Source organism: Pagrus pagrus (genome assembly GCF_965226575.1).
Source record: "Pagrus pagrus genome assembly, chromosome: 13".
Classification (NCBI taxonomy): Eukaryota; Metazoa; Chordata; class Actinopteri; order Spariformes; family Sparidae; genus Pagrus; species Pagrus pagrus.
In genome coordinates this window covers 7,092,431-7,106,959 of record NC_140197.1, presented here as the reverse complement: position 1 = coordinate 7,106,959, position 14,529 = coordinate 7,092,431, and the positions used below count along the sequence as shown (strand labels likewise).

Below are 14,529 nucleotides of genomic sequence, written 5' to 3'. Positions count from 1 at the left end.
TAAGTTATTCACACAACTTTTCACCACATAAATCTATCATTTGGAACAACAAATGCATTATTAAAAGGAACAAATCACTGTATTTACAAAATTGGATAGATAAAAATATAATTTATTTAAAAGACTTATTTAACCCTAATGGCCAACTACTTAGCTATGAAGACTTTCTTACACAGAAAACATTCCCTATAAAATTTAAAGAATTTAGCTCAGTAATTAACTCAATTCCCAGCGGAATGATAGAATTAATGAACAGCTATAAAGAACAGAATGTGCAACATACAACTTCTAACATTCTTTATATAAACGGTATTGACATCCTGAGTAAAAAATGTACTAATAAACATATTAGAGAATGCCTCTACAATGCTAAGAAAATAACACCTAGAGGGAAATTCTTTTGGAATGCTATTTTTATGGATATTAATTGGCACAAGGCATGGCTTGTCCCTTTCAAATTCTGTCACAAATAAAATCAGAGAATTACATTAAAAAATACTACATAACATATACCCATCTAAGATGTATATTTCAAGATTTCTCGACATCGATAACAAATGTACCTTTTGTAAAATTGAACTTGAAAATGTAACTCATTTGTTTTATGGTTGTACATATAGCAGTACATTTTGGAAAGAACTTGAGAGCTATATTTTATGTAAAACAAAACATAAAATCAACATTGAGGGGAAGAACATTATAACGTATTTTGAATTCAAAGATAAGAAACTATGTACTATAGTCAACCTTTATATTTTATTAGGAAAATTTCACATACATAAATGTAAATTTCAGAATTCTTCACCATCATTTAAACTGTTTTTGATTGAGGTTGATTATTATTTTAAGTCTCTTAAATTAATTACAAATAAGAAATGTATATCAATAATGAAATTATTTTCATGGATTACAAGAAAGAAATTTCTTCTTTTTATTTGTTTATTTATTTTATTTTATTTTAGTTATTTGTTTATTGTTAATCTGTTTATCTCCTTCTTTGACTTAATTCTTAGATCGTTATTATATTTGTACACCTGTATTGTTACTAGTTTATGGAATGTGAAAATGTGAACTGGAATGACTGAATTATTTGTTATTGTTACAACTTTCAATAAAGTTATAAAAAAAAAAAAAAAAAGCTGCCATAGCTTAGTGTGGGAGCAGATGGCTATTTGTCAGAGCGGTCGTCTTATCGTGAGTCAGTGTGTTTACAGCAGGTTTGGATTGCGTTATCATGGACATGGTAAATTATTGAGTTTGTGGTGGTTTCACAAACTCCAACCTGTCACGACACCGAGTCCACCGGTTTCCTAGCAGAAAAAAAACGGTGCTATCTTCCGTGCCTGGGTGCGTGTTGTGCAGCTGAAGAGACGGGGCTTGACCTCTGCGTCAGCTACGAAAAACTCGGTTGTGTGTCGCTCACTTTAAACCAGAGGATTATCACTCCAGCGATCTGATGGAGTTCAACTGGGATTCCGAAGCAAGAACTGTGCGACCCCCCTCTCCCCTCCCAACCCCCGGTGTGGTGCGGTGCGGTGCCTTCGGTGCCGACAGCCTCATCTGGACCACTGTCTGTCAGCAGCTGCTGGTGCTGCCGCCCCGGCAGGAGACAGTCACGGATCAGACAGAGACTCAGCTGAACGTGAACAGCCACTTGTAAGTCTTGTTTATTAACATTTGCTAAGTACCCATTTACTGGACGTACATAAGAAGCAACGTGACATGTTGTTGTAGAGCAGCGCAGCTAGCTTGCTAATAAGGGAGCAATGCTAGCTGCAATGCAACGTTTTTTGCACAACCTATCTTATGAAAAGGCACTCGGTTTGCCAATATATGAAGTGTCAAGTTTAGTTACAGCCCAGTGACCCTGTTTGCACAGTTAAAACATTCCTAATGTATTTTATGCGCTATATTTTGAAGGATTTGGGAGACATCGGCAGTAATGAGGCAGGGGAGATGACAGTCAGTGCTGCAGCAACAGGCTTTCCCTGGCTCCTCAGTGCCACACTGCGGCTCACAGGTCCGTGTACGTTTCGTTAGTTTGATTTTTCCTTTAAACCGAACTGTCAGAAAACGAAAGTCAGCTGGTAATTTGGTTTTCCGTTTCAAACCAAAAACCAAAAAACCAAAATTCAGGCTGGTTTTTTCGTTTTTTGGTTTTTGGTTTTAAAACGAAAAAACGAGGAAACCAAAATCAAATTACGGTTAAATTTTGATTGTCTTTTCGTTTTTTGATCTTAAACAGCACATTAAGGCCGATGACTGACCGGAAGTGTCTGAACTTCAAAATAAAAGCCCAGTGAATTAAGTTTTAGCCGTAGACACTAGATGAATGGCCTATAAAAAAAAATTCTTCTTTGTAAATGTTGTGTTTTGAGCACATTAATACATATTCAAAGCTGTGTTTATTTTTACACATTAGCGACAAGCTCATCGTTTAGTTCATCTTCTCCTCGCTGCGCTGGGTCTCTGTCTCCGCTGCGCACGCTGTAGCGCTTCGCTTCCATTCAGTCAGATCATTTTCACAGCGTGTTCTGCCGCCCGTCTCCGGTCCCAACCGGGCTCCGGACACGGAGCAGAGACTGTCCGACAGGCTGTCCCTCTTTGAAGCAGAGGATGAGGTAAGCTTCACTCCCGCTTCTGATCTTAAACAACACTGAACTTCAAAATAAAAGCCCAATGAATTGAATTATAGCCATAGACTGTGCCGACTCAATCCGACCCTGAGATCTCCAACCCCGGGCATATTTGGCAGGTGGCAGCGGCCCCTTTATGGTTCTTTTCTACTGTCCTGATCGTCCCAGCTACACCCAGGCGCAAGAGGGCAAGAGGACTTCTTGTCCCACCACTCTCAGGAGTTGTAGTGGTAACTGTTAAGTGTAGCCTATTTGGCAGCTTAGATGAGGGGATCACCTCCGCCGTGCGTAATAGTCGCGCGAAAATGATCTGACTGAATGGAAGCGAAGCGCTACAGCGTGCGCAGCGGAGACAGAGACCCAGCGCAGCGAGGAGAAGATGAACTAAACGATGAGCTTGTCGCTAATGTGTAAAAATAAACACAGCTTTGAATATGTATTAATGTGCTCAAAACACAACATTTACAAAGAAGAATTTTTTTTTATAGGCCATTCATCTAGTGTCTACGGCTAAAACTTAATTCACTGGGCTTTTATTTTGAAGTTCAGACACTTCCGGTCAGTCATCGGCCTTAATGTGCTGTTTAAGATCAAAAAACGAAAAGACAATCAAAATTTAACCGTAATTTGATTTTGGTTTCCTCGTTTTTTCGTTTTAAAACCAAAAACCAAAAAACGAAAAAACCAGCCTGAATTTTGTTTTTTTGGTTTTTGGTTTGAAACGGAAAACCAAATTACCAGCTTACTTTCGTTTTCTGACAGTTCGGTTTAAAGGAAAAATCAAACTAACGAAACGTACACGGACCCTCACAGTGCAGCCTCAGACCTTCTCATCGTGAAACAGGTAGTGTAACATAACTCATATAGAGAATGTCAGCATTCACACTATTGTTCTTCTGGAATTTATTATTCCGTATTCCGTACGTTTTTCGGCTCGTTTCTCCTCCTACAAATTTTGAAACCATTCAACTATCAAAATCTTCAGCTCGTTAAGGACATTACTGCTTGTATTCTTGGCATTTCTATCTTTTATACTTTTGGAAATATTGAGCTTTTTCTGCAAAATTTTCCCCATTCATCCTTATGGGGATTTTTTCAAATTTCATTCTGCTACTACTTCAGCATACGTTCAGCTATAGAAACCATTCAACTATCAACATGTTCAGCTTTTTAAGCTCTTTCAGCACTTTTCAGCTTTTTCAAATATTCAGCTTTTTCAGAAAAAAAATTAATATGGAAGCAAATGGGAAAATCTTCAAATCCTCATCAAAACTCATCCACTTTCAAGCTCTTCTGCTCCCTCATACTTTGAGCTAGAGACACCATTCCAACTTTAAAATAGTTACAGGACCTTGAACTATTTGGCATGTCTTCAGCTTTTTAAAATCTTTTACGTTTTGAAATTATCACAGCTTTAGTTTTAAGGAATTTGAGCTTGTCTTCTGGGTTTATAATGGGTGTGTATTGCGTGAGCTAGAGTGGGTGACATCATCGCTAGAGTGGAGAGCAGCTGCAAAAACTCTCTTCAGCTTGATTTGGGTCCCACAGCTTTTACTTCACATAGACAATATATACATAGAAATGTAGGAAATCTTGTTGGCTTTCAGATGATGTTCTTATTTCAGATGTAGGACTTAAACTTTTGGCTGTAGAAGCCCTCGAGCGACAAGCACTCCAGCAACTCCCCCATAAGCTGCAGTGTTAACTTTGAGCCTAAATTTCTGGAGTGGAGCAGACGGTACCGGTTTTGTCTCTCGCTCTGGCTCCCTCATTTTTCACTTTACAGAAATAAAAAACACATTACATGGTTCAGCAATGTCTCCTGTTACTCACTGTATACATATTTTGGCCATAACCATTACACTTTTTGCTAAACCTGCAGGAGTTTGGGAGGTGTTTTCCCATTCATTCTTATGGGGACATTTTCAACTTTGGTTCTGTTACTGCTCCAGCATACAGTAGTAGCCGTTCAAAATGTCCCCTTCCAGCTGAAAGCCAGCCGAATGGTCTACGTTTTCCAGCCAACTTCCCTCCAAATCCCCTGCAAATCCCCTTCAAATCCCAGCCGCTGGAGTTGCCCCCCTCTTTCTCATGGGAGTGTCAATGTTTTACTGTAACCCCTCCCATTCATTGAAATACACGGTTTGACCAGGAGATGGTGCTTCTCTCACAAAATTCTCATCGCCCACAGTCATTCTGATGTTATCTGAATTTCCACTTACCGCCAGAGGCGGCACTTAAAGCACCTCTGGTGGTCAGTCAAAATTCATTAAACCGCAATTACATACATAATCATCATTTGATTTGAGCCATGAAATTATAACAGGCCTATGCGATGGCCAATATTTTATTCAGAAATGAATGCTAGTAATACCTCCCGTCAAATAGCCTATTTGATCACGATGTAATCATTATAAATCTCCATTTAAAGTGGAAAAATTTCAGGTGATGAAAAGAATTTTGGAAGATGTTTGCAGCTGTGCAGGTATTCAGTGCATGCCTTATGACTTAGGCCAGGGAATTAGCATTATCAGTTAGGGATGTTGCTGATGCTCATGTGTTTATCTACTAAACAGGATTTTATGTGTGTTAGGATGTGTGATGTGTGGTGTGCTGTGCTGTACTACAAGTTGAAAGTACTGTAACTAGTAAGCAAGCTGAGTTAGCATTATAATTGCTCAACCTTTTGTTTGCACTGAGTGGGCATTTAGTCTCCCATTGTCACACAAATCAGAGAGCCGAAATGCAGCTGGCGGGGGAGGTTATTGGAAGGCTGTGGGCCTGAACTTCTACTGAGCTAGGCTATCTCCTGTTACCATTTCATCAGCAGCCACAGTGTTGGGCAAATTACTCTGGAAAAGTGATTATAACCCTGTAAGACCCCCGTTGCAAAATTAATAAGTCAAACAATTTCCCAATTTTAAAATGCTGTTAGCTATACAAATGCAAAAAGTTGCAGGGGGAGTTTTACCCCAGGTGACATTTTTTTAAAAGGTATTAACTTCATTAGAAAATCTATGGCATAACTAGATCAGGCTCAGAATGGCCTAATTATAGATTCTTAAATTTAAGCTTGAATTGATGTATTTAATGAAAGTATGCTAGATTAATTACTGTGTATGTCATTAGCAATGACCAATGTTATGTAAAAAAGATACACAAACAATTTCTGAGAGCGAGATTAGTGGAAACTCCAGGGGAAATAAAGACTTACAAACATGGACCAAAACGGCTCCATAATACGCACAAAAATCAAAAAGAAATTATAGCTGCTGTGCAGCGATGGGTCGGGTCCAGGCTATTTTTCGCAAATTTAGGCAATTTAGAGCAACAAACAGGAGAATAGGAAGACAAGACAGTTGACATCAATGTTAAGTTTGGACCACTTGAGGCTTGAACCCACAACTTCTGGAACCATAGACTGTCATCTATCACTCTGAGCTAATTGGCAAGTGGCAATACAACAGTGGCTTCACAAACTGATTAAGCCATTCACTGTTGTGCAGGCAGATTTGAAACCACTGTGAAAAATTCAGTTATCAAGACAAAAATCTGAAAATACGCATATTGCAGCATGGAGATGTTGGTAATTTTAAAAATGATGGATTTGCTCCATAAGTGAATAACTGGTGTTTAGCTATGTCATTATTGCATTGACTCCAGTTGTTCCCATGAGAGCAGAATTCAAAATGTTCTCAAAAATTCAGTTTTTGAGATAAAATTCTGATATTCTCTCGGCACAAGGACAACAAAGAAATGAAAATAGTTTATTCTTGGTCACATCAAAGTGAAATACTTATTGTCCATCTGATTATCGACCCCTGGTTTAGACTACTGAGAGCAGAGCATTAAAATCACTGCTCCTCCCCGTGGACAAAAGAGACATTGCAGCTGGTTTTCACTCAGGCTGCTTAGGGGCGGAGCCTCACTGATGACGTCATCGCGGGGGATTACATTACCCTCATGGACCTGTAGGCTACCAGCCAAGGACCAGTCAAGGACCAGCCAAGGACCAGCCAAGGGCCAGCCAAGGTCCCATCATGGAAACAGGGGACATTTTGAGTGGCTACTACTGTATGTGCAGCTACAGAAACTGTTTGGCTGTCAAACTGTTCAGCTTTTTAAGCTCTTTCAGCCTATTACTTTTCAGCTTTTCAACCTTTTCATCCTTTTCAAATATTCAGCTTCATGTTCAGCTAGAGAAACTGTTCAACTATCAAAATGTTCAGCTTCGTGTTCAGCTAGAGAAACTGTTCAGCTTTCAAAATGTTCAGCTTTTAAGCTCTTTCAGTTCATTACTTTTCAGCTTTTCTCCCTTTTCAGCTTTTTCAAATATTCAACTTGATGTTTAGCTAGAGAAACTGTTCAGCTATCAAAATGTTCAGCTTTTTAAGCTCTTTCAGTTCATTACTTTTCAGCTTTTCTGCCTTTTCAGCCTTTTCAAATATTCAGCTTTATGTTCAGCTATAGAAACCATCCAACTATCAAAATGTTCAGCTTTTTAAGCTCTTTGAACCTATTACTTTTCAGCCTTTGACTTTTCAGCTTTTAAAAAAAGTCAGCTTTTTCTGCAAATTCTTGACCATTCATTCTCATAGTTTTATGCATTTTTTTATGCATTAGGCAAGTGTTTTCCAGCACATTCAGCAGATTTCCGAAATCACTTCAGCCGTCAGCATTCACACTGTATTTTCGCAGGAAATACAATTTTTTTAGTTATATATGCTATCTATATGCATTAGGGATGGGCATTTCGAGTAATTTTCTAACCGAGTACCCGAACCTGGTCCTAATCGAGTAACCGAGTAATAAAATATATGACTCATAAATGCGCTCTGTCCATCAGACAGCGCATTGCTGACACACAGCGTCGTCAGACAAAATATCAGGTGGTTAATAAGAGTAGATTGGAGTTTAAGATGCACATATGAGTTTATGACTGGGAAAAAAAAAAGTTTCCCCTCTGGACGGAGCGCATTTATACCCCGGGATTTTTTTTAAATTTTTTTTCAGTAATTAGCGGTGCTTATGCTTTCGTGTTTCTTGAACCTTAAGTGGTTTCGCATCGAACTCGTTGAGTGGTTGTAAGCCAGTTTAAGGTTACAAATGCGGTTACATGCTGCTATTCCGACATGCCGCTATTTAGACAGTGACCTGTAATTGTCGGAATAGCGGCATTAAAGTTATTTTTCAAGCGTCCCACTATTTCGACATTGTTTTTTGCCATTGTCGGAGACTTGTCGGAATAGCGGCATGTCTAAAGAGAGACATGTCGGAATAGCAGGCGGACCCCGAAATATTGCATACATGTTAATTTACGCATTATTTATTAGGATTTACGGGAGATTTCCTGATAGTAGTGATCACACACGGCAACAGAGCAACCATCTTGATGTAAATAAACGATCTTTGGCAGATCATGTTTTCCCATTGGATTTTAGCCCGTCATGTGATGGCACACGGGTCCCTATTGGACAGGCTTGACTGCTCGGCTTCTGGGTAAGCTAACGTTACAAACACACCGGTGGGGTCGGTGTAAAGGCTGAAATAGACGAGAAACAGAGCGACTATACACCCGGCATCGCCGACAATGAAATAATCCTAGGTTAACCAGTTAATAATTCGTAACCGATTAGCAGATTGTCTACTCGGGTACCCGAGTATCCGAGTAACCGTGCACATCCCTAATATGCATACAGGCGGTACAACTCCAACACTGTCTGACCTCCATTTTTAACACACTTGAACACATTCTGTGACAGAGCTGTTGTATGGGATTGCAGGTTGGACAAGGGTATATGTAGTAAACCAACCATTGAATGTATTAAGTTACATAATTGTATAAAGATTGACCTTTTATTATCCTAGCTTTCCAGGCACAGCCCAAGATGTGTCATGGTGCAAATTAATAGGTAATTTTCTTTTTTCAGGGCTACTGACAAGTTCATTGTGTGTCAAAGCCAGCTTATGTCTCTATTTACTAACTGCTCAGCCTGTTGTGGAGAAACTGAAGTAAGTAACTCCAACAGAAGGAAACATTAAGACGCAGGAGGGAACTTGTGCAAAAATAAAGCAGGTAAGGGTCTTCTTGTGATTTCTGATGAAAAAGTATCATAACTTGTATTTCAGTTTGTATATCTTGTGTTATTTATGTACTGTAATCTTCTGCCTTTCACATATGTCTTTCATGTCTGTCAGCATTTTTGGCTCCTCATGGATTCTCTGAGAGTGCGAGAGTGCAGCACTGTCCTGTCCTCGTCTGCTGCGGCTCCCCTTTCCAGATCCCTCCAGAAGATCAACAAGGAGGAAGCTGTTGGCATATTCACTGCACAGCATTCATGATTTAATACAGGACATTGATAACTCTGAGGCTTTTCATACTCATAACACTTTTTTTTTTTTAAAATGGTTCAGATGGTATATATCTTTTGATTATTAATGGATAATAACCGTTTTTTACAATCTGGACCTTATTTCTAGCATAAAATACAATCATTTACTCACCCAGATAACTTTGGTGTCATTACAAGTCGTTCCGACGAAATTAGATCCAGCTGAGAGCCGCGTATATCTGTATACTGCAAGTACACAGGGCAGTGCAATGAAGCCTCTAAATAACACATTATCTGCCGCAAAATTCGTTAATTTCACCAATATTTTGTTATGATACGCTACTGCTATCCCATCTGAGTCCGGGGTTAGCTGTTGGTCTGTAGGTTGACCTACTAACCTCTGATCTGGATGATGTCATCTCCGACCGCGGCGCGGCTTGTTGCTATCGCTAATGCTACGGTTCGTTTCTGCGTGTTTCCGACTTGTCTGAACAAAATGAGCAGCTGGACGAAGTTCAGCTTCCTCTCCGCAACCTAGACTTACTAAAGCTCTGGCTAGTTGCACTAAAAATGGACCCGAATGCCGAAGCGGAATGATTATTATCAGAATGAGCCGGGCAGCGGTCGGAGATGATATCGTCCAGGTCAGAGGTCAGTAGGTCAACCTACAGACCCTGGGTGTTGATAACCGCTAACCCCTGACTCAGAGGGGAATAGCACTAGCGTATCATAACAAAATATTGGTGAATGAACGAGTTTCGCGGCAGATAATGTGTTATTTAGAGGCTGCATTGTGCTGCCCCGTATACTCATTATACGGATATACGCGGCTCTCAGCTGGAGCTAATTTCGTCGGAACGACTTGTAATGACACCAAAGTTATCTGGGTGAGTAAATGATCGTATTTTATGCTAGAAATAAGGTCCAGATTGTAAAAAATGGTAATTATCCTTTAATAACATTTGGCACATCTGTATAATAGTTGCAATGTTCGTTAAGTTAACACTTAGTTTACATGTGTTGTACAGGATGTGCTTAATTGTGTTAACTTTAATTCATGAACATAATTTATGAAGGACATGTTTGTTAGCAGTCTTAAGCTGCTGCTGCTGCTGCATGCAGGTTTAACCATCAAATGCAGATCTGACTGTACCCTTCTGTTAAAGAAAGAAAAACCTATATAGGCTAGGCCCAGTGGACAATCTTCCTGCTGTATGCAGTGTAGTGGTATTCCTTTATTTTCTTTCTCTCTTGCACTTATTGGTATTTTTGAGATATTTATGCTGTTGCAAAATGTTGTTGTGTTATCGTGAGCACTGTCTATGAGAACCTGGGCAACCTCATAGAGTGTTTTGAGACCATCAGGTCAGACACACCTTTGACAGCACCATGGTGAGGGAGGCATCTGGCTTCCTGAGGATGCTGCAGGATGAAAATTTTGTTTTTTTCCTGCAGCTGTTTCATCAAATCATGCCTCATGTTGACATGATGTACCAACAGCTCCAGAAGAGGGACATTGACATGGTGTTCATCAAACGTGCCCTGCAGAACTTCACCAGCAGTGTTCAGGCCATCAGGTAAGATAATATAGAGTAATTATAATAATAGTTATGCACATGTTCATTACTTAATGTCAGCATGCTGTGATGGTTATAATGTATAGGAACTCAAAAGTAATGAGCCACTTTAGTCATCTGCATTTGTGTGCATAAGTAAGTTTAGCACATCCAGAAATAGTGATTTTCAGCCATTTCCAGAAAGTTGTGCAACACAGGCAATTTTTTATTACTTACTAGTATTACTGTTTTTTTTAAAGACAGTAATTATTGATAATGGCATTGACATACTGTAATCATATTCTCACACTTTTGATCTGTCTCCCTTCAGGGACCAAAGCTCCTCTCAACAGCAGCAGCAAGAAGCACCAGGTACCACAAGATCAAGGAGAGCCTTAGGAACAAGAGTAGCAGAGGCTGTCAAAAGAGGTATCTGCATTCATTACTGACCAATGATGTAGGCATACTCAAGTGTTGGAACCAAGTGATAAAGTCACAATCTCTGTTTTTACAGAGTTAGATTCAGTAATGGATGGTAGTCATTTTTTTTACTCACCCATTACTTGTCCATTATACTCACACAAGGATACAGTAATAAGTCTGCATGAATAATAAAATGCATACTTTGGAACTGGGAGACAGTAGATACAGTAGATCATGGCCACATTCATGCCAACACCAGTAGAATTTTTTTTTTTACAATTGTGTGTTACTGACTATACATTTTTATCATTTTAACAGATCTGTGAAACAATCCTGGGCCATGCCAAAGACAGGTTCTCCTTCACCAGCTACCTTGTGAGTGCCGTGCTGCTAGAGGCAGAGCTGTTTGACCGGCATCTGAAAACATTCCCTGAAGAGGCTCTGAATACCACCGTGAGGGCATACCCCATGCTACACAAGGAGAGGCTCAGGACTGAGCTTTCTCTCATCTGCAGTGCACTGGCTCTGTACCAGGTTCTACAGAGCTACAACCTCCAGGAAACCTTCTCTGAGACTGTGGCGCTGTTGAACATCCTCATAACCACTCCAATGACAACAGCTGAAGCTGAGAGGTGTTTCTCCACCTTAAAGAGGATCAAGACATTCCTGAGAAATACAATGGGACAGGAACGTCTGAATGCATTGGGCCTGCTTTCCATGGAAAGGGAACTTGTCAGGAACATGCCTGATTTCAATGAGAGGGTGATTGATCGCTTTGCTTGCTTGAAAGACAGGCGAGCTAAATTCCAATACAAGTGATGAGTGAGTGTGTTCTTAAATGGTGAGTTGTGTTATGTTGTACTCTCCAAATGTTGAATTGTAAATAGTTGTATTGATTGCATATTGCCAGCCAAATATAAACTGAATATGTTCTGGAAAATTTTGATTAATTACAGTTTTGATGATAGTGTAATTTGATTTGATTATCGCTATGGCATCCATGATGGCTATAAATTGTAGACTGTGCTAAATGTGATTTCATGGGCAAACTATTAGATGACAATGTATCTGTTAAAGGATAACTACCGTTTTTTACAACCTGGACCTTATTTCTGGCAAAATATATGATCATTTACTCACCCAGATACCTTTGGTGTCATTCGGCGTCGTTCGGACGAAATTAGATCCAGTGTAGCGGCGATATATCCATATAATGGGAGAGACGGGGCAGCGACACACAGCCTCTATATAACGCATTATCTGCCACGAAACTAGTTCATTTCATCAATATTTTGTTATGAAATGCTAGCGCTATTCCCCTCTGAGTCCGGGCTCGTCCGTTATCAACATCCGGGGTCAAACTAGCAGTAGCAGCTACAGGTAAACAAGCCGCGCTGTCGCGGGTGCGCGCTAGGGATGTGCACGGTTACTCGAATACTCGGGTACCCGAGTAGACAATCTGCTAATCGGTTGCGAATTATTAACCGGTTAACCTAGGATTATTTCATTGTCGGCGATGCCGGGTGTATAGTCGCTCTGTTTCTCGTCTATTTCAGCCTTTACACCGACCCCACCGGTGTGTTTGTAACGTTAGCTTACCCAGAAGCCGAGCAGTCAAGCCTGTCCAATAGGGACCCGTGTGCCATCACATGACGGGCTAAAATCCAATGGGAAAACATGATCTGCCAAAGATCGTTTATTTACATCAAGATGGTTGCTCTGTTGCCGTGTGTGATCACTACTATCAGGAAATCTCCCGTAAATCCTAATAAATAATGCGTAAATTAACATGTATGCAATATTTCGGGGTCGGCCTGCTATTCCGACATGTCTCTCTTTAGACATGCCGCTATTCCGACAAGTCTCCGACAATGGCAAAAAACAATGTCGAAATAGTGGGACGCTTGAAAAATAACTTTAATGCCGCTATTCCGACAATTACAGGTCACTGTCTAAATAGCGGCATGTCGGAATAGCAGCATGTAACCGCATTTGTAACCTTAAACTGGCTTACAACCACTCAACGAGTTCGATGCGAAACCACTTAAGGTTCAAGAAACACGAAAGCATAAGCACCGCTAATTACTGAAAAAAAAAAAAAAAAAATCCCGGGGTATAAATGCGCTCCGTCCAGAGGGGAAACTTTTTTTTTTCCCAGTCATGAACTCATATGTGCATCTTAAACTCCAATCTACTCTTATTAACCACCTGATATTTTGTCTGACGACGCTGTGTGTCAGCAATGCGCTGTCTGATGGACAGAGCGCATTTATGAGTCATATATTTTATTACTCGGTTACTCGATTAGGACCAGGTTCGGGTACTCGGTTAGAAAATTACTCGAAATGCCCATCCCTAGTGCGCGCGCAGCTCAGAGACGACATCTTCCAGGTCAGAGGTAGTAGATCAGCCTACAGACCCCGGATGTTGACAATAGACGAGCCCGGACTCAGAGGCTAATAGCGCTAGCATTTCATAACAAAATATTGATGAAATGAACTAGTTTCGTGGCAGATAATGCGTTATATAGAGGCTGTGTGTCGCTGCCCCGTCTCTCCCATTATATGGATATATCGCCGCTACACTGGATCTAATTTCGTCCGAACGACGCCGAATGACACCAAAGTTATCTGGGTGAGTAAATGACCATATATTTTGCCAGAAATAAGGTCCAGGTTGTAAAAAACGGTAGTTATCCTTTAATGTGTGTTTTATTGTGGAACCAAATTTATTGTATTTGAGACATTTAAATAGCCTAGCTATACAAAAAATACTGAATAGTATGAACATTTTATGTCTGGTGTTGCCATCTAGTGGTTGAACAGGAAAACCAAATTAATCAATGAAATGTGACACTGTAAAGCTGGCTATCTGACTTTTATTTATTATTATTTTAGCCATTGAATCTCTCTTAGCCATCATTGCAACTTTTGCCTAGTGGTGGTGAAACCGAAGCTTTCTGAAGCACTGAACCACTTTGACACAGTTGCCCGGAAAGTGATGCACTGCTTCGAAGCATTCGATACAGTCAAAATAGTGACATCTGCTGGCTGTTGAGGGGAAGAATTGACGTCATGACTTTCACGAGTCAGTTTTTAATAAAATGTATGTTCTCTCACCAAACTTGTGTCATAATGTTACTGTAGTCAATCTAAATATTCTATATATTCTGTCATTGGTAAGTATCAGTACTCCGACATGTATTAGATAATCAATACTAGTTTTTTTATTGCATGATACATGGTAGTAATCTGTACGATGTTGTGATGTGAGCATATCCGTAGCTAATGCGTAAACGGTAAGCTAAGGCACCAGTCTCTGACCAACTCTGCACTGACTGTCCTGACACCACAGCTCAATTTCTCTCTCTGGCCATTAATTCTCCCCCTGGTGTCTCTCTGCTCTCTAATGTGCATAATGGACTCATAGTTATACAGTTGTGGTCTGTCGTATTTGTAATTATACACATGTAAAGTTTCCTCGGGGTCAGAACCAGCACCACAATCCATTGTTTTTCTATTGTTCAAATCGACCGCTCTCCCTCTGCCTACGTCACTTCCGTTAAGGGTTTTTCGATGCGGA

General features: G+C 40.1%; 2 protein-coding genes across 2 annotated transcripts in view; both read left to right on the top strand.

The window, feature by feature from the left end:
* Nucleotides 1-1,021: 1,021 nt before the first annotated feature.
* LOC311268452 (uncharacterized protein) overlaps nucleotides 1,022-14,529 on the top strand; it is a gene marked incomplete at its 3' end in the record, with an annotated part of 60,771 nt that continues 47,263 nt past the window's right edge. The window contains exon 1 of the mRNA XM_084372128.1: nucleotides 1,022-1,656. Within this exon, the coding sequence (XP_084228254.1) occupies nucleotides 1,457-1,656 (200 nt within the window). The 5' untranslated portion in view covers nucleotides 1,022-1,456. The remainder of the gene's footprint in view (nucleotides 1,657-14,529) is intronic.
* LOC311267686 (zinc finger MYM-type protein 1-like) lies at nucleotides 10,460-12,035 on the top strand. Its single transcript, XM_084370885.1, has 3 exons — nucleotides 10,460-10,545; nucleotides 10,856-10,896; nucleotides 11,266-12,035. The coding sequence occupies exon 3, from the start codon at nucleotides 11,416-11,418 to the stop codon at nucleotides 11,764-11,766; it is 351 nt and encodes a 116-aa protein (XP_084227011.1). The 5' UTR covers nucleotides 10,460-10,545; nucleotides 10,856-10,896; nucleotides 11,266-11,415; the 3' UTR covers nucleotides 11,767-12,035.

Excerpts from the sequence above, each read along its gene's own strand:
- LOC311267686 (XM_084370885.1), top strand. The coding sequence starts at position 11,416 with ATGCTACACAAGGAGAGGCTCAGGACTGAGCTTTCTCTCATCTGCAGT.